Raw genomic sequence first — 26,002 nt, 5'->3', positions numbered from 1 at the left:
CAGGGCCTGATCCTTGCACACAGCTACATCCATCTTAAGGGCTGATTTTGACTTACAGACCCCTCAGTTTTGCAAAGAGAATGCAGCTTCTACAGCACTGGCAACTCCTTAGGAAAAGAGTGGGATAAAGGAAGGACAATTAATAAAAGAAAAGAAGAGTTTGGAATAAAGGCACGGGAACACACACATACCTTTGTTGTGTTGATGGCGCTCTGCCATAGGGAGATAATTCTTGAGCTGGACAGAAATAACTCAGTGACTGCACAGCTTCTGTCTCACCACAGGATGTCACCCAACACCAGCTACACTGCAGCACTCAGCTCCCAGGGAAAAGGAAAAAGAACTTTCCCTTTTTCCTTAGGAATGGAGTCGAGCAGTGTAGGAGGATGGAGTGGAGTGGCTGAAGAGGAGGAGGATGAAGGTTTGCTGCAGCCTTTCAGCTCAGTGTTGCTGAGTAGTTTGCTGCTAAATACACACACACACACACAAACTCTGGCGACTGGTTAAACCATTTCCCCTCCACAAAAAGCTTCCCCCAGTGAAAAGCTTCAAAAGAAAAACAAAGCAATCAAGAGTTTAGAACCAAATTTTATTAAAGAAAAACCTGGAGTGCAGGTTCTCAGGACAAATGCATACCTTTGGATGCAGTGGAGTACACAGGTACGTATACAGTAGTTTGCCTGCTACATGTTTGGAAGCTGAAAGAGACCGTGATAATCTGTACTGCACAGTTCATCACCATTGTTAACAGTTGCCAAAAACTTGCTTGTGGATCGCTAACAGATACTTGGTTATGAGTGTGCACTACATATTGCACAAGACTTTTTGATTAAGCTATTACTTGTGCAATTGAATCACAGTTAAGTGTTACGTCAAGCATATTCAAACATATATTTGTTTCTTTTTCTCAAAAACAGCACATCACTACAAAACTGCCATTAAATGTTACATATTTACAAAAATATACAAATAACACTTTTCCCCATTTATGACAATGCACCAATTATGGATTTATTTCATTCTGCACTTGAGCCCTGTTACTGTATACAAAGAAACCTGCTTAAGGTCAAGGTCACCTGAAACAAAATTAGGAGAAGGCATGTTCTGTTTTCACAAATACTAGAATGTGCAAAGGCAGGAGAGGGCTGTGTGGTCATGTATGTTAAAGGTAGGGGTTATAGAATACTGATGACTGCTAAGAACCCTCATGGAGTGGAATAACTCCTTGGTCAAAAATCCAGTTGGATACAGTGTTAAGATTTGCTGACCAAGCAGTCATAAAGCAGTTTAAAAATTCAGTTCTACCTTGGTTGTAATTACCTTACATCTATCCAAAGAACTCTCATGCTAGCAGTGGGAATAAAAATTATGGTGAAAATCAGTAACCTGTGTAAGCACAGGTGCATTGAGAAGAAGGCTGAATTTAACCTGCAGCTGCTTTTCAAATTCACCGTGTATGAAATTCTGTAACACAAAACTGAGCTGATAATGTCTGTGGAACTGCATGGCCATAAGTTAGGGTAGAATTTGGCCCTGCAATGCCAAATAAATGATGTTCCACATTAACAACAGCATTGTGAATCTTCACAAGGCATATGTCAAGTCCAGTCTTTATTTTATAGACTTTCATATACTTACCAAGACATGCAGCTCTAATTGCCCACAAAATATTATTTAAGCTTGGTTTAATTACAATTTTTTCCCTTTTGTTTTCATGGATAATGCCAACAAAATCTATATTTATCTATCTGTATCTGGTTTAAGAGACTTTGCACCCACTTGTGCTGGAGCAGCCACAGATGCACTGTAAATAAGGCTTCCATCCTTTACTCTTAAAAAGGAAAATTCTCCCATTCCAATTCTCATCTCTCCAAATATTCCTCCAATCTAGGATGAAGTAATATTCCTAGTGCTGCTTCATAAATACAGAGCAATTGCACCAAGTAAATTTTATTTAGGCAAGGAAGGGCAATACCTGATGCCTCCTAAACCCACACTTGCAACACCCTAGGGCATTTAAAACCACCTTCTGTCAAAGAAACCTATCAAAGTTTAATGGAAAGGTAAATCACAGGTGCTGTACACATTTGTAAAAATAAGTGATAAGTAAAACATAAAAAGTGGCAGCTTCCCAAAGCACTCTGCTGGATGATCAAGTTTCCCACCCCCTTCCAATCTGCTATTCCTCTGCAAACTTCTTGTATTCATTTTTCCTCAGCCACATGGAAGAGGATGAAAATGAGTTAATCACCTTTTAACATCAACCCAGTTTATTGGCAGAATGACAATCAGAGAAAAGCAACTCAGAGAAGATTGGGATCAAGAGAGAATTCAAGTACACTTCTCCATTTGGTTATGTTTTCCCTCCAGAGCCTTCTGCAGTGCAGCAAGTGCAACCCATGACTTTACACCCATGAGGAAATAAATCACAGCCTGTCAGTGACAAATGGAAAAAAGGATCTGTACTCAAAGGCCTGGTGTGTATATGAAATGGAGGAACTCTCTGTTCCTAAAATTAAAATTTCTAGTCACATGTTCAGCAAACTCCAGTCACTGGTGTTTACCCTCAGGAATATTACACCAGCTCCATTCATCTTCTTTATACATTATAAAATTACAGCTCATAGAGGCATTCTAGCAAATTACATTTAAGCAGTATAAATGCAAGACACGGGCTCTATAAAATAATTCTTTTCCCTTGTCTCCTAGCTCAGTGCTGTGCTAGGGAGGAACACCATCAGTAAGTGACCCACAATCATCTGGAGCACACGTACAGGCATCTCAGCTCTGAAAGCAATATCTTTTCCATGCACCTCAGGTGAGATGCTGCAAGTCAGATCTGTCTTAAATTATAGCAGAGATGGTGATAATTTTGCATGTTTCTCATGCTGCATCATTTTAGAGCCATGGTTTAAAGTCTCTGCATGCAACCAACAAAATAAAATCGTTGCCATTAAAAATTAAAGTAAGCTTCAAGACTCAAGCTAAACAAAATCAACAACATGTGGTAAAGCCATACACACTGCTAACACTGACTTTCTCCCTGCTTTTCCTTGTCCTGTTTAGTCCTGTGCTCCCTCCCACATCTCTCACATACACTCCCCAAGACAGGCTGAACCCTTCCAGGATACTGCTGAGCTTTTCAGTGGTTTTACTCCCATTAAATTCTCCAAGCTCCTCTGGCATCTTTCTGCCAAATCCATCTGGTGACTTTGCTTAAATTTATATTTTATGGAACTTGAACCCAAGCCATTTTCCCCAGCCTCTAGGAGAGGTTTCATACAGACCCATTCCATAAACCTGTCAAGTCAAATTGCTCCCAACCCACTATTAACAAAAAATTCTCTTTACTTCACCTATTCTTCAGCTTTGGGTTGTAACAATTTCTCTAAAAGGCTGAGTCTGAGCTTGGGTCTCAGCATTTCCCATACTGGAATACAAATGCAGCACAGTGGTCTGGCAAGGTGTCTCTACCCAGCCCTGCTGCAATTCTGTACCTGCCAGAGTCCAAGGCTGGCCAAGCAAGCCAGCCTTTGCTGTGCTCCAGGAAACTCATGGGAACACCATGTCTCAGCCTGTAACCCAGAAAGAGGCAGAGAAAGATATTTGAGAGAAAACAGATAACCATCTCTGCAATTAAATACATAATTTCACTACAGATCATCAGCAAAATCAATATATACACTGGTGAGAGAGGAAATTCTGGTTTTTACTCTTTCAGGGAGTATAACACTCATCCACATCTCCCTCAAACTAGAAGCATGTGCTCTCTGGGATGAACATCTGAGAAAAGTTCTTGAAAAGTAAAAGATAAGAGTTCCAGAAAGATTTAGAGAAAATAACAGCCAAACTGAAGATGAAAGGATTAAAGATACTAAAGTGGAAAAGAAACAGAAAGGATGGACTGCAGTGACAAAAAGCACAGGAAACCTCATCGACTCAGATAATCCAGCAGAGCTTAGAGGAGAGGCAGGAATGGGGAAGAGACTGTGATTCCTCTTGCTACCAGTTGGGACACAGTAGGGTGCATACCCCAATAAAAACACAGACAGAAACATAAAGCAGAACAAAAAGCAAGGAAGAAAAAGTGGACAGTAGAGAAATGTCATCTGGAGAAGTCAGGCAAGGCAGAGCCAGCCACAAACAGAAGCAATAATGAAAGAGAAGAAAAGGGCTACAAACCAAGGGGTGGGGGGGAAAAGGAGGAGAAACACAAAAGAGTAGAAATTTGGGCTTTTTTTTCTATAGTTTCACAAACTACTTGGCAAATATTTGGAAGCATTAAACAATGCAAGTGATTTAATGAACATTGCTACTCAGCATCTCAAAAGATTACCCCAAAGAGAGGAGTGTATTCACAAGTAAATGGAGCCAGTGAATTTGGGATTTCCCTGGGCATCTTGTTTTGAAGATATTCTATAATTTTAACCATTTAAAGGTGCTAATGTGAACCTGAAACATAGAGGTTGTGTATTACAATATTCTCCTTTGGACTAGTTTTACCATTTGCAAACTGCCTATGTGCATGTTGCTGATGTTTGGGATTAGGTTTCTTCTGCACAGTCCTTTCTATTCAAAATCCATAACAAAAATATCTCCAAAGCCACATGGATATAAGCCTCATGTTTCCCTGTATGAGCTATCCTCATTAAAAGTATCTCTTTCACCATTTCAGAAAGATTTCCTTTTAAAACTCTTTTTAATCAATAAGCAGTGTGAATTAATACTTTTTCTAAAAAGTGAATAAGCCAATTCATTTGCTTTGATCTGCAGGAGCAGACACTGCCAGTAAGAACTAAATATAAGTATCAAAAGCTGGCTAAAATTAGCAGCAAATAACATAGAAATATAAGACATGCTTAGAAAGTTATTCAGAATGCCTGGCCTTTCTGGTGATTAATATACTTATTATACCATTAAAAATACATGAGAAAAAGGCATATTATTTAAGCAGTTCCAGGTACTGCTAGTTGTATTATTGCTGCCAAACAAGGCTTTATATCCACTATATTGCAAGTAATCATTGTAAAGATGCAAATTCTACAGAAACTCAGAAATCAAGGCTGATCAAGATAGATGAAGTTTGTGAGAAATGCAAGTGTTGCAAGGAAAAAATATTAAGCAAAATTACTTGTGTAAGGGAAAGAATGCACTTCCTTTCAGGGGCAGTAAATGTTGCTTCTGAAAGAAAATCAATCTGGAAGGAGAGAGAGGCAAAGAGTTTGCAATTAAATTTTTAGATATACTATTAGAAAGTATTTAATGCAAACCATAACAGCTCTTTGATAAGGATTTTTTCACACAGCTATGTCATATTTCAGAGTACATATTTCTAAGCCTTCCACTAATTCTTATGTTAGATACCATCTTACAGAATATTATCTCAGCTACCAGCATATAAACTAGCTGAAAACATTAATGCTGACAAGCTTCACATAAGGTAAAAAAAAGGGATGAAAAGAATGGAAGTCATACATGGCTCCACAATTCATTGTTTAAGTAATTTGCTACTCCATTTAACAGAAGGAAAAAAGCTGGGACTGAAGACTTACAGAAATGAGATCTCATATTAAAAATCATGAAACTAACTTACTATTCATATTGATTTCAATGAAAAAATATTCCAAGAGGATGCATTCTTTAGCCTCCAGAGCAGCCTGAAGTACCACTACAGGTTTTTCTTTCCCCAGTAATATACACCTTATGCAGCATACTTGAAAAGAAGGAACAAATAAGAACTTTGCGTGGCATTCCCATCAGATTTGGGAAATGGGCTGTCCTGGACTGTGTGCACCCCCTCCAGTCTGAGCATGCACAGACAATGCTCCTGAGGTGATCTGTTGGTAGAAGGGTTGGCTTGGGACAGAAGATTAAAAATTACAGAGGGCACAGCTTGACATTTCCCCAAGACTGCAGGGTTAGGCTATTAATTGCAAAAGCTAACCAGGGGTCTGAGTTATTGTCACTTTGATGATTACAGTCTAAAAATAAGTCAAAAAACATTACAGGAATAAAAATGCATTTAAATGGCACTGAGAGGGTAAATGCTAAGACACTGAAAGGAAATACAGAACACGAAATATAAACTTAGCATTAAGAAAATTATCTAAGCAGACCTTACTTATAGTCAATTAAATGCCATTCTAATGAAAGTAGGTTTTGTCAGACTAGTACTGGCTATGTGCCAGTCTCTTGATGAGAGTTGTAGAAGCAATGTGCAACTGGGATTAAAACAGAGAAAATGAGCCAGGAAGCAGCTTTTTGGATGGACTTAAAAGACAAAACAAAATTTTGCAACTCAAAAATCAATATTTATAAAGGTAAATGCTTATAAATTTCATCCTGGTAGAAATCCAATATTTTGATAGGAATTGGCACTTTCATCTAAAATGCTGAAATAAAAATGAATATGGAAACAATACAGTGGTATCAATCAATATACCATAAAACAACTATAATAGCTCCAACTGGCAGGGACTGTGCAATGAAATAAAATGTTTAGTCTCTCTTTTCCCTCGAAGTCTCATTAATGAAAAATTACAAAACTCTTTTAATAGGAAACATAGGAAAAATCCATGACTGAAATTGTCATTGATTCTATCTATTTAGGAACATTGATTTGAAAAAACACTAGAAATTCAAAACTTATCAGAACCTCTGGTTCATCATCAAAAAGCTACTGCAACTGAATGCATGTATTTATTTCTTATAAAGATTTTCTTTTCCCTACACATTTCTTTGAGCATGTATTTGTGTAAGGAGGATGGAAATTACTGCAGTTCCATTCTATTAAAGACACAGCATAGAGTAACAGAGTCTCTCCACTAAAAGAAGATCTCTGGACTGAAAACATAGCTAACCTTGATAATCATGCCAGATGAAACCTGGTTTGCACTAGGAACTATTAATGGCAAAGCACTGATTTGTTTTTGTCTACAGGACAGTTAGTTAATAAATCATCTACTTTATATGAATAAACAGTTTATTCCTCATTACACCAGTCATTGAAAGAAGAAAACTCATCAAGAAGGATATAATTCAATGAGAATATCATAAAAGAGTCCCAAGAAATTGGATGTGAATTGTGGATAACAACATCTTGCCTCAGCCTGATACCTTCTATTTCTTCACAGGCATTTCCACCACCCTTTTCAACAGAGTATAAAAATATACACTGGTTTATATTGCTTATATCATTGAAAAATTAATCAACACTGTGTGCATTTTCCCTAATTGTCCTCTGAGCATTTCTGAGTACTTTATATGGATGGGCTGCTCCAAAATCATATAAAACATTCAATGTCAAAAGAGAAAGCAAAGAAAACAGCTGTAAATCTTGATGGTTCTGTTAGAATGTTTCAGATCATACTGTTTGGAGCACTCTGAAAAGTACAGAATGTTGTTGAAATTGCAAATACTTCAGATTTTAAGAAGGCCAAAAGAGGCCAATGAGGCCAGTGCACTGCCAGTTTTTTTGGATTCAGTATAGTTCAATATCACTGCTGATGAATCTCACTGCACCCATTTTTATAAGGTTTTTGATCAAATAACAATGAAGAGAGGTGAGTTGACAATTCTACTGTAACAGCAAAATCACAGCCAATGTTGCAGTGCTACCACATAACAGTTGCAATAGCAGTGTTTCAATGAAAGTACCTTTTTTTTTCCTTTTTTACTAGAGAAGCACTTTTTTTGGATTATACATTTTTTACATTTATACATAATTGCCGCTGGTTTCAATAGAAAACTGTTAAGAACAGTGATAATTACAAGTAAAACAAAGAGAGTTAAACATAAATTAATAATTTATGCTCACAAAATTCTTAGGCTCTGATGATCCTGAACAAACAGTAATTAATTTAGCCTCACAACACCCCTGTGAGGTAGGTAATTACTATCAGACCTATTTTATAGGTGGGGAAACTGGAGCACGTACAAGGGAAGTAACTTGCTCAAAGTCCGGGTACAGAATCCAGGTATGTGACAGTCATCTTCTGTTTCTTAGCCACAACATCACCCTTCCCCACTGAAAAACTTCACTAAAATATGTACAGATACTGCATGTGTGCATGCACACATGTGTGATTAGCACTTGTGCATAGAAGCAACTCTGTGTTTCTGAACACCCATGTATCAGGATTTTAGATACATATAAAGGATAAAAAGTTTAAAGAAGATAAAAGATAAAAGAAGATATCATGGATGTAGTGCAAGAGATTTGAAAACTAGCACTAGTGAGTCTTTTCATTTACAGATAAACCAAGACACCATGAATGAGAAAATGGTAATAGTACTTTCTCAGTTTTAAAAGAATTCATTTTATAGTTCAAAGGCTTCCTTTATTATCTGCTGGGTATTAGTAATACAGTTATGGCAATACCAACACATCTTTAGAAAACAGTGTTTTCAAGACATGACAAACCAACCTCACAGGAGCACTGCATGAATCAAATTAATAAGCATCAGAAAAAATTATTACAGGCACTACATTGTGCTGTGTTAATTAGAGTATGAAGCAGTTAAATATTCTACCATGTTCCAAAAGACTCCTGTGATCAGAGACACAAATCACCCTGAATTAAATGTATAAAAGTAGCTGTTAAAGCATAAATTAGATGTGTGACCTTTGCCAATCAAACTAACCATGTGAGAACAACCCCAGGCTGGAGCTTCCATCCCATTCCTTGTTCATGAAGCTGGTTTGCCACTCACTTGCCCTCTACAACAAACCTATTTCAGATTTATTTCACAGGAACAAGTAAGATGTTAGCAATGTTATTTTATTCTCTGCTCCAGCTCATTTCCACTAGAAAAAGCAAGAAGAGCTGGTGAGGAGGGAAAGCCCCTGGTGCAATGATCCCAGAGTTTCCAATTCACAGCATGTTTTGTGTATCCACTTATCTTCAAGAAATCCAGACTCAGATACATTTAAGACCTTGGATTTCCACAGTCTGGCATACAACAGTCAGCCAGGGCATTGCTTCTTTGCTAATAAGTTTACATGGCACAATACAACTAAATAGGAAGAAATTTTTGAACGATTTTTGTAATTCGTTTCCTGAGCAGTTTGCAAGTGCTTTTCAGAATCTTCTCTAACTTTTCCACCTAGTTTCTTACTTACAGTAAGTTTATAATCTAAATTTTCTTGTGCTTTACACATACATCCTATGTGGTTCATGAGAGCCTACAGCACTACACTGAATTACTACATCCCAATCTGTTGCATTTGATGATAATATGCTCTGTATTCACAGCTACATGGAAGAATGATTCCAGTGCATACACTGATTTTAAGACAGTTCTTTTCTATTTGACTAGCATTCATTGTTTTCTGCTTGCATATTCTGGACAATGAGCTACCTGTATCCTTCTTAAACAAGGTGGTGTGCGAGCTTGTCACTAGCATCAGTATGACATTCAGTGAGTACAGAGTTCTTTATTCTCTATCAAAGGCAAAAAGTGAAGAGATTATATAGGTTTCTGAGAGAAGCATCCTAATCCCAGGCAGCTGTGACACTCAGGATGCCAGACATTTAAACTCACCACACTACACTTGTTTTCCTAAATTGGTAAAATAAACCAGAGAGAAAAGACAAGAGGAGTGTGGATTCACTGCATTGCCATCTGGGGATGCAGAGGATGAGAGCAGGAAACGCTGACCCAACTGACAAAACTGGGATTAGGAAACAAGGACCTGACTCAAAAGCCTTTCTGCAGGCAGCTCCTCCAGAGCCCTTCCCCTGCCCTCCCTGCAGAAAAGGGCTGAGACACCCTGTGGTGGTGGGAAGGGAACAGGAAGCCCTAAATCCCTTCCCATCATCCCCATGACCCTTTGCATTGCCAAACCAACCCAAGCAGAAAAGGTCAGGCTGGGGTTTGCCCACTCCTGCCAGCAAGGGCAGGTGCCAGGGGAAACCCCAAACAGGGATGCTGTGGGAAGGACAGGCAGTGCTACCCAGCCCCTCCCAGAGCAGAGCTCTGACCCACCCTGCACAGCTGCCCTCATAGGAAGTTTTAAAAAAATAACCATACAAAGAAAGCTGCATAAAAGAGGTATTTACACTCTGGAAATTTAAAAAAGAGACAGGCCACCAGCCTAGGGCTTAAGAGGATAACTCATCTGGCAGCTGCCATCATCCTAGAGGGGCTTGCTCAGGAGAAAAGAAAAGAGCAACTAAAATGACTGTCTGCAAGTGAAGGCACCTGGTCTGGAATAGCATCAAGCTGGTGTTTTTCTTTCACATGTGGTGGGATTGGGGGAGATACTGGTGCTGTCGTTTGTCAGGACTTGCTACACTTACAAGAGCATTATTGTATATTACAAGATATCCTAATTAACATTTTACTTCTTTTAATCCTCAGAAGGGCCTAAGACTAAATTTGTTAGATTGTCTCACACATGTTTAAGTTAAGAGCTTGTCTCAACTAGGAGTGCATTTGTCCCTCACTCAGTCCTTTTCCAGTACAGAAACACTTAACCTCCTAAAAAAATTGTCATTGTGATCAACCAACCATCTCTTCTGGTCTAGTCACTTGTGTAAAAATCACCTTTTTGGGCTGAAGACTCCCAGCCTTCCACTGAATACCTCAATTAAAAATATAATTACAAAGTTCAGTCAATCATTCTGAAAATAAACATAAAGAAATAGAGCATATACAGAAAAGAAACAAGGTGGCATTGAAGGTGCCTAGGGCTACAAATTTTGCTACTACAGTTTGAGTTTCAATCATAATGAGTTCCCAGGCCATAGAGTGAATACAAGACAAGTTATCCTTCACCCTTGGTAACTGATGATGGATGCTTTTTTCCACAGGACTGATAAGAAACCTCCTCTCCATCAGCATTTACAGCCATATTTGCAATTTTGGGACATCACCAGGGAAAAATAAAACGGTACAGAGAAGAGTCTTTCGGTTTTTGTGTTCAGCTGCAAATATCAGCTAACCAGGTAACTGTGCATCTCTCTGGAGTTGATGCTCAAAACCACGCCTGAGTGATTGCCTAGGAAAATACAGAAACAAAAGGCCAGCATTAGTGCATTTCAGGAACTCCACAATAAATCCCCCTTTTATTGCAGAGACAAGTCAATTGCACAAGAGAGTGTCTTTATCAAACAACAGGTCAGGTGAAGGTTGGTGCAACAGCTCCATGTACCTACAGCACACTTTTGCACAAAGCTTTTGCTCATGGTGGTGGTTTTGTGGTGAATTCCTAGGGTTTCTATCCCAGTGACAGCATAAGTTGGTTCTCTTTGTGGCTTATAAAGGTGTAGTTGTCTCGAGGGGTGCAGGTGAGGGAGGAGAATGGAACCTGAGGCGTCCATTCGACATGCCACTGACCTGGGACTGGACACTGACCGGCATCAGCAATAAGGGAACTCTGTAGCTGCTCAAGTTGCCACTTCTCCCAGAAGGAGTCACTGCAAGGTAATGGTGTTGAGGAGTCCCAAGGTGGGGGTTGCGATAAAGTAGGCAACATAAAATATATAGAAAACAAAAAAAGTGGATGGGTGAGTCTGGAAATACTGTACTGTGGAAATTCAAAAGTTATGAGAAGAGAGAGAACAAACAGAAACCCAGGCCTGTAACTCCCTGCTGTGCATGGAGCAGAGGCGGCTCCTGACATCTCCCAAGAGGGAGGGAGACAGCTCACCAGAACCAGAAAGGATCTCCATAGCATAGGAACCTTCTGCAAATAATGTTGTAAACCAGAATTTAATATAAGGCAGGGATTATAACATGCTTCATACTCCAGCCAGATAAAATAGAATATCATTAACAGGAATATTTTCTTGGCAGTAGTGAGCAATACCGGAGCTAGTGGAAAGTATTGCAAATAACAGAACAGTAGAGCGAGCAGGAGTGTCGTTTTATGTATTAAATAACATCTTCTGTCTAAAAGCTGTACAGTAGCTGACAAATATGGATGATTATGATCCACAAAAATGAGCTTTATACACTCTCCTGGAAAGTCTACTGCTGCAGACAACCTGGAAGCACAAATCACCTCGAAATCACATTTACATTCTTATGTCATCAAAACATCATGGTCTTGTACTCTTTAACCAAAAAATAATGCTCTGCTCAGATGGGAAGATTTTTGTTTTCTCTGAGTAACAAGTGCTGGGCAAGCAGAGATTAATTCTAAATGTGTTATAAATCAGGATAGCATTTCTTTATTAGAGCATCCAAAGCTGCCTTCTTTCAAATAAACCATGAGAGATTTTCCTACCCTTAAATAAAGCTATGCTTATGTACATTACTAGAGGTGTTTGAATGCTCCACTTCAATAGACATGTCTGCAAGCATTCAGGTTCTCCTCAAAGGACCCTGGAGATAAGATGACCAAACAAATTTAACACAGACTTTGTTTTTGCAAGTTTGTTTTTGTTTTTTTTTTTTTCTTTTTAATTAACTCTGGTAAATTCAGGAGAGCAACAAAGGTTGTCTTGCAAAATCAGAATGAAAGCAGGGATACTCAAGGTTGTCAAAGAAGAGATAGAAATACACAAAGCAAAGCAAGAGGCTGGATTCTTCCCTTGAGTTCAAAGCTAACTCCTCCAAGAACCTAGAAGCAGCACAAAGTTCAGCAAATGAAAATAAAGACATCGACAACAAACAAAAAAGGTGAAACCCAAGATAAAGAAATCTCTTCTCAGATCAGGTTCTGTCTTGCCCAGGCTACCTTGGGTGCAGCCAAAACGTATCTTCTTCCTTGGGGTTCATTAAGATATTTTAATTGCCTTTCACACCATCAGTCTAGTGCTGCAAATCCCAAAAGCTTTGGATCATCTGATTCATTTTCACAAATTTCCAGAAATGGAACTGGGTGTTTCTAACACTGTCCTACAATTTTCAGACTGTGACCTGAAAGCAGTCTGAAGACAATGTAATATAGATCAGAAGTCCATGTTGCATTAAAACTAACCAGAGGGTGCCAGGATATATATTTCCACCTGAAATCATTTGCACTGAGAGATACTTACAGAAAATTTCCCTCATGGGTTCTTTATAACCACCTCATGAATACTAGAAAATCAACAACTAAATTAAGGAAGACTTATGATACTTTTTATACATGAATAAATTTAATGTTTCTAATCACAAAAACTTTAAATGCCACTGGAATATAAAGGCAAAAAAAAGCCATGGATCCCCCTCCAATCCATCTGAAATCACAGAAGCATTGACTCTACAAATCCTTCCAGCCTGAACTCAATTTTCCACTAATTTAGGGGATTATTGAGTGAACTCAACTGTTGCACATTATATCCCATTCTACCAAATATAACTTATCTCCAAAATTGTCCAAGTCTGTCTCCTGACACTAAACTACTATCTCAGTACTCATGCTCTATATAGCACATCACCCATACATTAGCCTGTATCTCAAGCAAGCCAAAAGAAGGTGATTGAGATAATCCCTTGTTAGTGGTGTTACCACTTACATCTTCTCGAGACTGAACAGAAAATGAAAGAGAACTAAAATGAAAGCAAACATCAATTTAAAATCAACTACTTATGAAAATGTAGAAGCTAAAAACGAAGTTACCTCTTGCGTTACCTAGAGTTTGAGAGTCCAGATCATCATCAATAAACTCCTCACCCTGGATGATGTTCTGGGTGTCCTCACTGTGATTAACAGGGCTTGTCATCTCCTGCTCTTTTTCATTGTGCATCTGGGCGTAGACATTTCTGCCTGGCAGTTTCCTACATGGGACAAGAAGAAAAGTTTTGGGATGGAATTCTTTTGTGTCACACATACACTGGCATCAGAGCAGAGCTCCAGCAGGGCAAAGTTGTTCCAGAACAAAAAATCATTACCAACCCCAACCTTCCTTAATTTTGTGATCACAACCTAAACTTATCCACTCTTTGTTCCCCATCAGGGTTTTATTTAACCACCTTATCAGGATCTTCATACTAACATAATATTTAAGCATCCATTTCTAAGATTAACAGACAATGAGCAACGTTGAAAAAAACTACTAAAGCCACAGAAAACCTGTCTTAATTATTCAAGCAACAAAAGGGCCCAGTGGGTGTTCATTCTTGGTCCCAGGTGCCTTCACATACATGAAGCTGGGCTGCAATCATCATCACATATCCCTGAGCATGTGGGCTGGCATTGAAGTGTGATAGCATCAGATGGCACTCATGGTCAATCAGGGTCAGGGAAAAAAGTCAGGAGAAGTTCAGGAGACAGGGAATGGAAAGGAGCAGAGAGTGAAGAGCCAGGAGGCCAGGACCAAGGGGTAAGGAGTGAGAAGGAAAACAGGCATTGATAAGAGTACAAGACAGGGGAGGTTGGTTAAGGTAAGCAGGCAGCACTGAAGGAGACAGTATAAACTTTGGACTGGGAACTTATGAATTAGACAAACTCTACAAGAGACAATAATTCACTCACTCTGACTGGAATCTAGAGAAACAAAAACCACCTTATTAAATGCCTCTAATGGACAATTAGCACCATGGCTGAGACTAGGAGGCTTACGACTTAATATTGATAAAAGGTTCTTAACTAGATTAATTTAAATTAGACTTTGTAAACTCAAAGGGAAAAAAATCAGGGACTGCTAGCTTTGCAACAGATTTTATGGTTTAAACATTCCTCAAGAGCCATACCCTTTGTGCTGTAGCTGTGTTCACCTGCAGTCTGCCCAGGCACATGAGGACATCCTTTCCCAAGCACCAAGCAGATTAGGGAGCTGCAGGCTCTAAGCTCCATTTCCTGCAGTGCCAGAAGCTGCTTGACAGCTTGAGCAGCATGACAGCAGATCATGGCTGTCAAAGTCTGTGCTTACAGCCAGATTATTACTATGGGCAGACAACAGGAAGAAAAGGAAAAACAGGGTTGAACAGCTGTGGTTTTTGTTGAGCCCCTTTAGACAGTGAGAAAATAGAAAAAGTGACACTAATTTTTAGGCATCTCTCTAAAAGCAACCATCTCCTCCTCCATATTATGGCAGCAGTTTAAAAGCTGGATAAATACACAGATTATTTTCTCTATGCTCTTGAACATCTATTTTAAATGCCATTTCACAAGAAGGTTTCTTTAGCAAGGGGCATCATTTTAGTTTGAGATAAAAAAAAGTTACTGCAACAAACTATTCTGAAGAACAACTTCCATTGCATCAAAGTAATGAAAATAAATGGAAATTACAAAGAAACTAAAGATGAAGACAATCTCCTCCCTTTAATCTGAACAATCCAAAAGATAAATTGAGTCCTATATATCTACACAAACACACATATCTGTATAGATATGTGTATACACACACACACACACACACACACACACAATTATATCTCTAAATAAAAATTAGGTACTTTATCCCATTATTTATAAGCTGTACAAAGCCAAAAGGAAAAGGACAAGGATGGAAAGAAGGTCTGATGACACAATGCTGTGCTATTTATGATCACTAAACAGGTCTGAGGGCTCCTCCAACAGACACATAAAGCCAAGCCCTGCATCACTCTCCTTTCATTATATGGATTATAAAAAGCCATTTTGCAAGAGGGAAGGACATTCCTCATTACCAAAACAAATACATTAGGTAATTAATTTTGATTTTTTTTCTCTAGGGCCAGTAACTCCAGACTGTTTTTTAATGTGTCTGGTAATGAAACTGGTCATGTGGAAAACTATTCTCTCAATCAGACCTGCATCAAACCTGTCAAACTGCTCACTTTCAGTCCACCATCAAATGCCTAAGGGAGACAAAACCCAGAAGAATGTCTCTGTAACACATCTGCAGAATTAGCACATATGTTTCTACAATAATTATAATAACCTTCTCAGAACTATTTCTGACAGTTTAGAGAAGCATCATTGGCATTATCAAAACAATTTTGACATAATAAAAACGTTAAGCATCTCAAACCCATATGGCACATCAGACCTTTGCAGTCAAGTAAAGGGAGAAGAGCTGCTAGTGTGACTGCTGCCTGGACCTGTGTGAAACCAGCTCAACCAAGTGTGGCTTTGGTGTCAATCCTGAGGCTTCAACTCACAGCTCCTGCATGACTTCCTAGTTAGAGATAACCATGAGCATAACACATACTAAACATACTCATGAAGAATGGAGAAACCTCTCAAATTCACAAATAACCATTCAATGTATTGTTGCTGAGAGCATTTCCTTATATTCTAAGAATAAAAAGATGAAAAAAAAAAGTGTGAGCTGTTATTTCTTGCTTGTCTTATCTTGCCCAATTCTGCTAAGTACAGATCCTTTGGGGAAGGTATAAAGCTGAGATACTCAGTACTCCACACTTTCCTTTGCTCCTCACTTGCATGGGAAAGACTGTAACATTGAATGGACTGGAGGAAGGAGAATATCACAGGCCTTGAGAAGATAAGGACTGTAAATATTAGACTTCATATACACTACAGAGATCTCTCTGTGTTTGAGTTTGGTTGAGTTTTTTTCAAGAACCATTTTTAACACACGTGCTGGATATTCTGTTTGCAAGGGACAGCCACACTGTGGGATGAAACAGGCTGTGGATTCTGGAGCCTTGCTAAAGATGGGCCTGATTCTGGCACTTTTGCTTCTCACTGCTCTAACAGGCAGGAAGGAGGCTGCTACTCCTACTTACACAGAGTAAAACTCTAGTGTACCCTGATGTGCTTTGCTTTTCTTCAAGAAGCAGTTGAGTCCAACATAACTGTTTGAAGCAGGCAGAGCAGAAATTCTTGGGTCTACATAAAAGACTACTGTGAAAACATGACAAGACACGAAATTTGACCCAAAAGATTTGTATCAGCAATATGAAAATTGAAAGCACATTTAGAAGAACAGGCAAGGAGATTATGCAATAGTTTCTTTGGGGCTTTACTCTTCATCTGCAAAATGCATGTGCTTAACATCCATCACTGGAGACAATTAGCTCTGCTGAGCAGCACTCCATGGTTTACATTTTCAGCTCTTTTTGTTTTTCCTGTAGCATTTTATTTCCATCATGAAAAAGAAGAAATACTATGCCTGCTTTGAGCACCATAAAAATACAAGCTAGAGAAGTGATTCTGCACAGCACTACTAAAGAATATCACAGCACATGATTTTCACCAGCTCTCCAGGTCCCACTCCTTTTAGAAGATATTCCAGGAAGTACTTTGTTTTCCTTCCTTTATTCACAAATTCTAATCAATTCATACCCCAAACTGTTAGCACTTAAAAATGTTCAGCAGGAAGGAACAGCAGGAGGGGGATGCAATATTGATTCCTACTCATTTATGCTCTAGTTTATTTGGCTTTCAATTCCTTCTTTGTGGAAAAAAATATTCATTTGCCTTTATGAAACTTCATTTATTTTCCAGAGGCTTGATTAAAATTCCTTTTAGTATAAAAAAATAGGAAACATATTCACATGGCAAAGAATATGGAATAATGTAGCATTCTCTTGGAACTTAAATAAAAATAACAACAATAATAAACCATTAAATAGAATACTTTATTGTGGTGTTGACTTTATTATGTTTGGATTAATGTTCAGATGACTGACTTCTTTGTGCTTTAAGGCACTCCTGATATACTTGCCTCTTTACTTTCCAAAATCTTTTCTGCATGCTATTACTTTGATTTCTGAGGATGTTTTTACAAAATATTATGGAACATTAAATTAGTGCCTGGTTTTTTATCACTAAAAGGCATGGATTGGGACTAAGCTTGCTCTCATGGAACATAAAAGTAGTATAAGCAAGGTGAGGAAAAAAGATAGCTTTTCTTCAGAGACTGAAAATGAGATAGTAAGTCAATGAGGCAGAAAGATAACACAGTTCTGCTCCAGATTGTGGAAAACACCCAGGAGGGGGTTCATTTACCAAAATTGGTACTTGATAGTAGCAGGAAAAAAGGAATACACACAAAATGGTATAAATCTGGGTGAAGAGGATTCATGGTGATTTGTGAAAACAATGTATGCAGCTTTAAATATACCAGCAGTAGTTTTGCATAAAAATTAAAAGATGAAGATTTTTATACTCCTTCAGAGAATCAAATTTGCTGCAATTAACCAGGTCAAATACATAAGCCTAAGAGCAAGCTATTTGCTCTGGTTTGGCTACTCTAATATCCTGCTATCATACAGAAATGAAACATAAGAAAATGATGATTTCAGATCTTTCACTAATAGCATGATGATTACATGGCAGCTTTGAAGTGGCTAAAATAAAATTTTCCTTTCCTCCACTTCTCCTGGTGCAGACAGTACTATTTCCCTTCTCTCTACTGTTGCCCAGGATCCCACACCATAAACCTTCTTCTGAAAGGATGAAGAAATCTTTTCTGGATGGCAGCTTGAAAACCACAAAAAATACAAACATTGTTTCAAACTGAACGGAAAAAGTGTGTTTTTACTGAACCAAATCTAGTAAAGATGGTATGGTATAGGAAAAATATGCACAGATCCCAGATCTGCATAAAGAAATAGCCCTGGATTTTTCAAAAATATTTTCCAGATGCTTCATATTGTTGTGGGCAAAAGAAGCAGCTGCAGTCCATTTTACCTGGATGCTTAAACAACTGGAGCATACTAGTGAGCATTGCAATATGTTTGCTTGAGGCACCCTTTGCTTGGTGAGAGCAGAGCAGAGCAAAGGCTCTTTACTTGTGGCTTGCCCAGCACCCACATTGCTGAGAGCACTGCTCCTCCTCAGAGCCACAGCTGGCTCACCTGTGAGGAATGACCCCTTGCTTCTGTTGCCATGCTCAAAATTCCTCCCCTAAACTATCCAAACCAATAGACAAACAAAACAGCTCATTTGTTGAATGCCATTGCACTTAGTTTTAAAAAATCCATCACATTTATAATTTAAAATTTACTTGCCATATACAGAGTAAAAACAGCCCTACTCTGAATTCCTTATCTACTCTGATCACAAAGGATCAAACCCAGTGTTTCTCAAAACATTTTGGTTTCTTCCTTTTATTTTTTTCTTCTTTTGTTTAAAGCAAACATGAGCATGCTTGGGATTGCCAGGAGTCACTTGATGATCTCTGGGGCTTCCAGCACCAGTTTTTCAAGAAGTGGCTGGATACACAAAGAAACCATCAGATAAAGTGGGAGGTGCATGAGGCTGAGGAATGGGGACATGAAATGATAAATACTTGCAATTTTACATGTAAAAACAGAGGGCAGCAGTCTTCCTAGTCAATGCTTAAGTATTTGGGATTAGGGCATATAAAAACAGATGTGACCTAGCTAGACAGCCATGACAGCTCTGGTTATCCAGCAGATCATAACATTTTAGACTTGATCAGAGCAGTGAGCAATTATACCATTTACATATTTTTTATTTAATGGGCATTCCTTGAAGAGGGATGAGGTGGCATTGGTTTGTACTATGCTTATAAAATCAGCCAAAATTCCACTACCTCTACATGAATCTGCCACTGTTTTTCCCCTACCCACCCTTGTCTAATTAAAAGAAATAATCTTGTCTTTTTCTGCATATGAAGCATTGGACAAAAAAATCTTATGCAGGATTGTTATTCTTAGATCACAGCTCTCTCCCAAACTAATTTTGTTAGATTTATTTCTTGTCAAGGACACCAATATTTAGTACTGAATATTGCAGTTTTCAAAAAATGAGGAATTAAATAGGAGCATCAAGTTTCATTACTTATGAAAGATTCATTAAAAAAAGAGGTATTGGATTAGTTTCTGATGTCTTGTCAACACCATCTTTCATTTCCCAGCTCAGTCTGACAAAAATTAGTGTAAATTAGTAACCAAGGTCTTATGACATGCACTTCAGGAATAATTTGGGCAGATGACCATGCTTGGGGACAAGTAGCCTCAGAAAGCTTGGGGCAGCTTGAGCATGTTTTGCCATTTTCTACCAAAGCTGTAGGTCTACACAAAAGCCTGATATTTTCTCTCCTTTTCTCATCACAAGTCCTGAACTCTGTCATTGCAAATAGATGACAGGCACTCCTGTATGAAGCTGTAACCTCTCTGCCAGTCCAGTTACCTGATTTTGCAAGCCAGTTTTTCCATCTTGCATCTTTGCAGGTATCAAACTTAACTTTGAGCCAGAGAAAACAAAGAGAGAGAAAGAGAGAGAGCAGCCCAAGACATGTTCATACAATCTCTTGCAAACCATCTGCTTTGTATGTGCTCCAATGCCAGGTCCTGTACACCCAACCAGTCTAGTGATAAAACTAAGATCAAAAAAATTTCACTGGTGTAGGGAAAAAGGAGTTTTAACTTTTCTATTAAGCTATATGAATGAAGGGAAAGCATCACCAAATATCTTTCATCTACTCTTTATATTTGTAAATCATACATTATAATTAAGGACAGTATTATCTTTTCAACACTTTTCACATCTGTAATTTCTGTTTGGAATTTAATCATAATTTTATCTCCCCAAGTTATCTGAGTTACCATAGGCCAGAGTAATTCTGAAATTATCACCGAAAATTGCACATTTTTTATTGCCTAGGGCATTCTTTCAGCAAATTAATTTTTAATACCCAGGCACATAATATTGAAAAGTTGGCTTCATGCATTATAACTTGCAACTTTTAGTTCTACAAAGGACACTCATTCTTAGCCTCAGCCCCTGTGGACCAGTTTGTAAACTCATGTACTCACTGTACTGACTTTAAAGGGCCTGTACTCCCAACAAGTATTCCATGGGGATCCAGCAATGCATCAACCATCTCCACAAACTCAGGAAAGACTTTTTAAAAGGGATTAAAGATTTTGGTGGGACAGGAGTTTTCACAGGGAGCCCATGAGGAAAAAGTCATTTTTGAAACATAGCACTGATTAGGTACTCAATATTCTTTGAAGAAGAAATTGCAAATGAAGGATGCAACAAAAAAAAAAAGTCAATTTTGAAAAGCTTAGCAGGAATATTTAAAAAGGATTCTGTCAAATATCTCAGAAACAGATAAGATACAGGTTAAAATTGAATACTGCTGCTTGGTCCTTCATCAATGCCAGCAGCAGTTTTTAGGCTACTGACAAACTTTTGAATATATCTCACAATAGTCCTCACTTGCATCTAAATTACCCCCCACCCCCAAATGTAAATGCAAATGATTTTCACAAATTATATACAGAAGTGTGAGAGACATTAAAGCTCACAATTTGGAAATTGTACTATATTTTCCTTCTTAATAAAAGCTCTACTTATAAAGCAATGGTTCATTGGGTATTTTAGAAAGAACTCAAGGAAGATTATGTTTTTATTCCTTTCCTGAATATTTTATACTTCTTCTACCATGCAGTAATTGTGTCTGTTATTTAATTGTTCTCATTTAAGAGCTAATAAAAGATATAAATCAGATAGCTTTTAAAAGATATCACAAGGAAGTTTTATTATCAAAACCATAAACAGAAAATCCTCCATTGTATTGCTATTGAAATAATATAATTACATCACATCAACTACTTTTACGTTTTTCCTCGCTTCAGGCACCTAAAATAGCAAAATGGATTTTTATTCTGTTGTAGACAGTCTGATATAGCATTCTGTGCATTGTCCTTTAAAGCAATCAGTCACTATGAATTCTAAAAAACCTAGGTTCTTGAAGAAAAAGGGGTTTTTCTCTATTGACATAAAAATACTTCAGCTAAACAAACTCTTACTTAATGCTAGCTACATTTACTGCTGTCACAAACTTCATGCTGCTCCTAGTTCAATAAACTTATATTTACTTTAAATAAGAATCACCCTTTTGAAAATGAGGCAAATCATTAAGAATCCTCCCTGAGGAAGGACAACAGGAGATAATGATGATGATGATGATGATGATGATGATGATGATGATGATGATGATGATAATGAGGATGGCTTGTTTCCAGTATGCTCAAACCCAACAGCTTCTGAATGCCCCAGAGATACAGAAATGCCAGTAGGACACACAATGATAGCACTGTCCCACAAACAAGAACAAATTATTTAAATTGCTCAGCAGCTTGGATTAAAATCAATTGCAGACTAAAGACACATTGGACTGTCCAAGGCTAGCATTGTCAGTTTTGAGAATGTGCTCCACACAAGGGCCACTTGTAGAAGTATTCCTCCCCCCACACACACTCTAGTGCCAAATTAACACTAATCTCTTCCTGTCAGTCACTCTCCATGGCATTGCCTCAGCAATTAAAATGTAATGTGTGCAAAGAGAAGCCCCAGAGCATTACAGGCTTTGATAAAACTACTATTTTAAGCAAATCAGCATTGCAGATTCACTCCCTGTCCCAATAGTTTTACCTTATTCATAACTGTTAGCAGTAATGAGAAGGGAATTAATCAGGAATAATATTTTAGTTCAGCTCTGATTCTTGATGCTATTATTTAGACAAACTGAACAAACTCTCCATAGTTGCCATACTGTTGATATTTATCTTGGAACATGGCAAGTGAAACAAGCATCAGTGCAGTACCTTGATGTCTGAAAAGTTCAGAAAAATAAAACTTTCAAAGACTTTCAATTCTTCAAGAAATCTTCTTTACAAATAACAAATTCCCTCTTGCTAATCTATTAATAAATCTAGTTATTAAAATGCATACATTGATTAAAGTTTACTTGCCTTTTGAACTTGTAGAGGATGAAAGCCCCAACTGCAACTAAACAAATAACAAAGAGAACCACAATAGCCCAGTAGCCACTGCCTCCTCCAATCCTCTGGGAGTCTGAAAAACAAATGAAAGAACAGTTTTGTAATTTCCCTTCCACATCATTCACCTTCTTGAGTGCTCTTTTCTACTTAATTGTCAGGTCAAAAACATTGGTCATTATTTTTGCACTCTTCACTCTGTGGCTTCTTCAGGAAGGCAAAACCAAAAAATTAATTGGTGACTTGTTACTGAAGGACAGAGGACCCATTTTAAAAAAAGAAAGGAACAAACACCAAAACCCAAGATCCTGAATATTTAATTATTTGCATACTCAGTGGTTGTTTGGGTTTTTTTCAGGGAATCTGAAGTTATCATAGTAAATGATCACACATTTACTAAGTACATGCTTTGCAAAAGCAGGGATGTATTAATTTCACAGATGGAGAAACTAAGGCTCTGAACAACAAATGGACTCATCAGTCATGCATTGGTAAAGGCTGGAATGAACATGGACTTCTTTCAATCCCTTTTGTCTTGGCAAAGAAATGTCAGCCCTTTACACCAGACAGGATACCACAGTGAGACTGTAACACAATTCTACATTAGCAACTAGATAAAAGAGCTTTGTCTTCTACAGAGAGCTGACAGATAAAATATCACACCAGCATTTACATAAATTGATAGTGTCTGGCTAAAGCTGTTCTCCCACAACACACTGAAATAAATAAGGAAGGATATATTATGGGAGATAATACACAAACAAAAATTACAGGACATTCTCATAAAAGATTTAAGTCAAAGCTGGATTCAAGTCAAAACATCATTTTAATGTCTCTCTGTTCAAAATATACACATATATGCACACTTACTCTCTTCAACCAGTTTCCATCAACAGTGAATCCAGGGAAGCAGGAAATGTACACAACAAATGTCCCCACCCTGTTTCCACTTGTTTTAAACAGAGAAAAAGCATAATTTATCTCAGAACAGGACTAGCAAAGTAGGAGACCCTACAGCAACCTTCCCATTAGTTGACCAGAAGATCAGAGATACATGGCAGAGATGCAGCAAGCCTTGTGTTATACCCAGGTAGTTACAGCAGCAGAGTTAATGGCTGATATATGGCAAAGAAGTTCTAGATCACCAGATCATGAGTTTTTTGAAGTCTGGTTGGCTCATCCTTCAGGACACTATTTTGTACAATGGAGATATTTACTTTATGTGTGGTTACACAGGAAAAACAAGGAGCTTGTGATACAAATTGCAAGGTATGACAAAATAAAAACATCAAAAAAATATTTATTTGGTTGTGACTGTTAATAATGACCAAATAGAGATGTATACATATATATATTTTATATACATATATTTAATCACATATATGTGTGTCAATTTATATGTAACAAGTACCAAGTATATACATACATGTTATATGTATACATCTATATTGACATAAAGATTTTCTCCTTAAATTATCAGAACTTGAACAGGCATCCAAAAGTTGATCTATTGATAGCTTTTTAATATATTTACCTGAACTGGAGTCAGCCAAAGTCACTAAGACCCAGTATCCTCCCCTCAGAAAGAAACTGATGTTGTGTGCATTCAGGGCCTGCTTTATAGCTGCTATTCTCTGAAAATTCAACAGAGAGAATGTCAGTTGTCTTGTACTCTGTTCCACTTTGAGACACCCAATGTTTTAAAAAGGAAAACCTCTGGTTCTTTCACCAAGTGCTGGTGAAACCACTTGTCAATGATGAGCTGAAATCCAAAAGAAATTCAATATGTAAAAACCAAGCAAAACTTCAGAAGGCATATAAGCTGAAAATGTCACAATTTTATAAGCAAATCTTTCTTTTGGATTACCCAAGTCTTTACATTTACCCAGTATGTCACAGACAGTAAGCAATTTGCACACACTATTGGGTTTACCTGGGTCATAACTCACACAATGCATAATCCATATTAAAAACCTCCCATTCTTCTAACCTATCAGAAGAAAACCTGTGATGTCACTTTGGATTTCTTGCCATGAAAAGTAGCTACTATTTAATAATGAACTGCATGTCATAATTTACCTTACCTCCTTACACAGAATGGAATGAATTCCATTTATAGCTAATTTTTAACAATACTCCCAGAAATATATACATTCATCCATGTGGAAAAAAATCAGTATTCCTCCCATTTTCCTCCAGTGGATAGAGCATAGTGAAATATGGTCTCTCATATTTTTATGGAGCAGAACCATTAAATATACCCTCACATCCTAACCCCAGATGACAAATTGTCTGAATTATACTTTCTACTTGCTTGTGTCTTCAACATGGTCAATTTTCTAAAAGATCAAAGATAGTTTTATACTCTATGCCTTATAATTTGGGACACAACTTCCCAGAGGATGCCAAATTAGAAATTTGCTTTATATCCATGAAACATTCACAAGTAACTCCTTTTACAATATTATCAATTACGGCGCTCATCTTTGACAAGCTTTTGAAGTATAATGGATAAAAATCCCTGTAGTCCCCCTCATATTATGGGCAGACACTATACAAAAGTTCAAATATCATCATTCTTTTTGAGGAATACCTAAGTTCTGAAGCTATTGCACTGACTTTATTAAATTTTTTAATGTGGGAATGACTCAATGTAAGGGTGAAGTGAGCATGGCTTCAGTTATTTCACAAGACAATTACAGCAGACAGCTCCTAAGTATTTATCTTGTTGCCCAAAGCCTGAAAAGAAAATGGATATGACAAATCCACTGATTAGGAGGCTTTGAAGTGATGCTTCTATCAATGAAATAAAGTTTCTTTGTATCAATCCAGGTTCATTCATATGTTCATGGTATACAGTGTAAGAGAGACAACTGCTTTAGGTTAATCTGAATTACAGCCAGTAAATCAAATTTCTGAGATTCATAACTTTTGATTCTTTATATTTTCCTGGCAGGTTCGTAAGGAACCCAATATTTGGTGTAGTTTTTGCTTAAGTCATGAAGACTTTTTTGCTATTTAATTCCCCAAAGCTGGCTTGGTACCCAAATCTATATGAACAACATGTCCTCAGGTCAAAAATTTCAATCTCATGTGAATCCAGCCAAAGTTTCTGGCTTATTTATTTCACTGATAGACTGATGTTTTTTTCAGTGCTCATGGCTTTTGTTTTTTTCTCTGCCTCAAAGTATTTATTGGGTGTGGTGCTGCCACCTCTCCAGCATTCTAAAAAACAAAAGTGGCCTTTGAAGCTCCTCTCTAGACTTCTTAAGTTAAGGTTCATATACCAGCATTTGAATTTTCTACCTTCTTTTTCTACATCCTTTACAATGACAATATTTGAAAATGTGGACACAATGGCTCCTGTGTTATAAGATTTAAAAGAATGAAAAATAATGACACTATTCAAACTCACTTACAC

General features: G+C 37.7%; 1 protein-coding gene across 1 annotated transcript in view; it reads right to left on the bottom strand.

Moving 5' to 3' along the window:
- Window positions 1-570: 570 nt before the first annotated feature.
- SORCS2 (sortilin related VPS10 domain containing receptor 2) overlaps window positions 571-26,002 on the bottom strand; it is a 523,907-nt gene continuing 498,475 nt past the window's right edge. Inside the window, exons 24-28 of the mRNA XM_056490195.1 lie at window positions 24,116-24,215; window positions 22,555-22,657; window positions 13,553-13,710; window positions 11,341-11,420; window positions 571-11,002 (exon numbers count right to left, since the gene is read on the bottom strand). Of these exons, the coding sequence (XP_056346170.1) occupies window positions 10,979-11,002; window positions 11,341-11,420; window positions 13,553-13,710; window positions 22,555-22,657; window positions 24,116-24,215 (465 nt within the window). The 3' untranslated portion in view covers window positions 571-10,978. The remainder of the gene's footprint in view (window positions 11,003-11,340; window positions 11,421-13,552; window positions 13,711-22,554; window positions 22,658-24,115; window positions 24,216-26,002) is intronic.

The sequence above is a fragment of the Oenanthe melanoleuca genome, chromosome 4 (assembly GCF_029582105.1).
Source record: "Oenanthe melanoleuca isolate GR-GAL-2019-014 chromosome 4, OMel1.0, whole genome shotgun sequence".
NCBI classification, from domain to species: domain Eukaryota; kingdom Metazoa; phylum Chordata; class Aves; order Passeriformes; family Muscicapidae; genus Oenanthe; species Oenanthe melanoleuca.
This window is presented reverse-complemented; position numbering and strand designations above follow the sequence as displayed.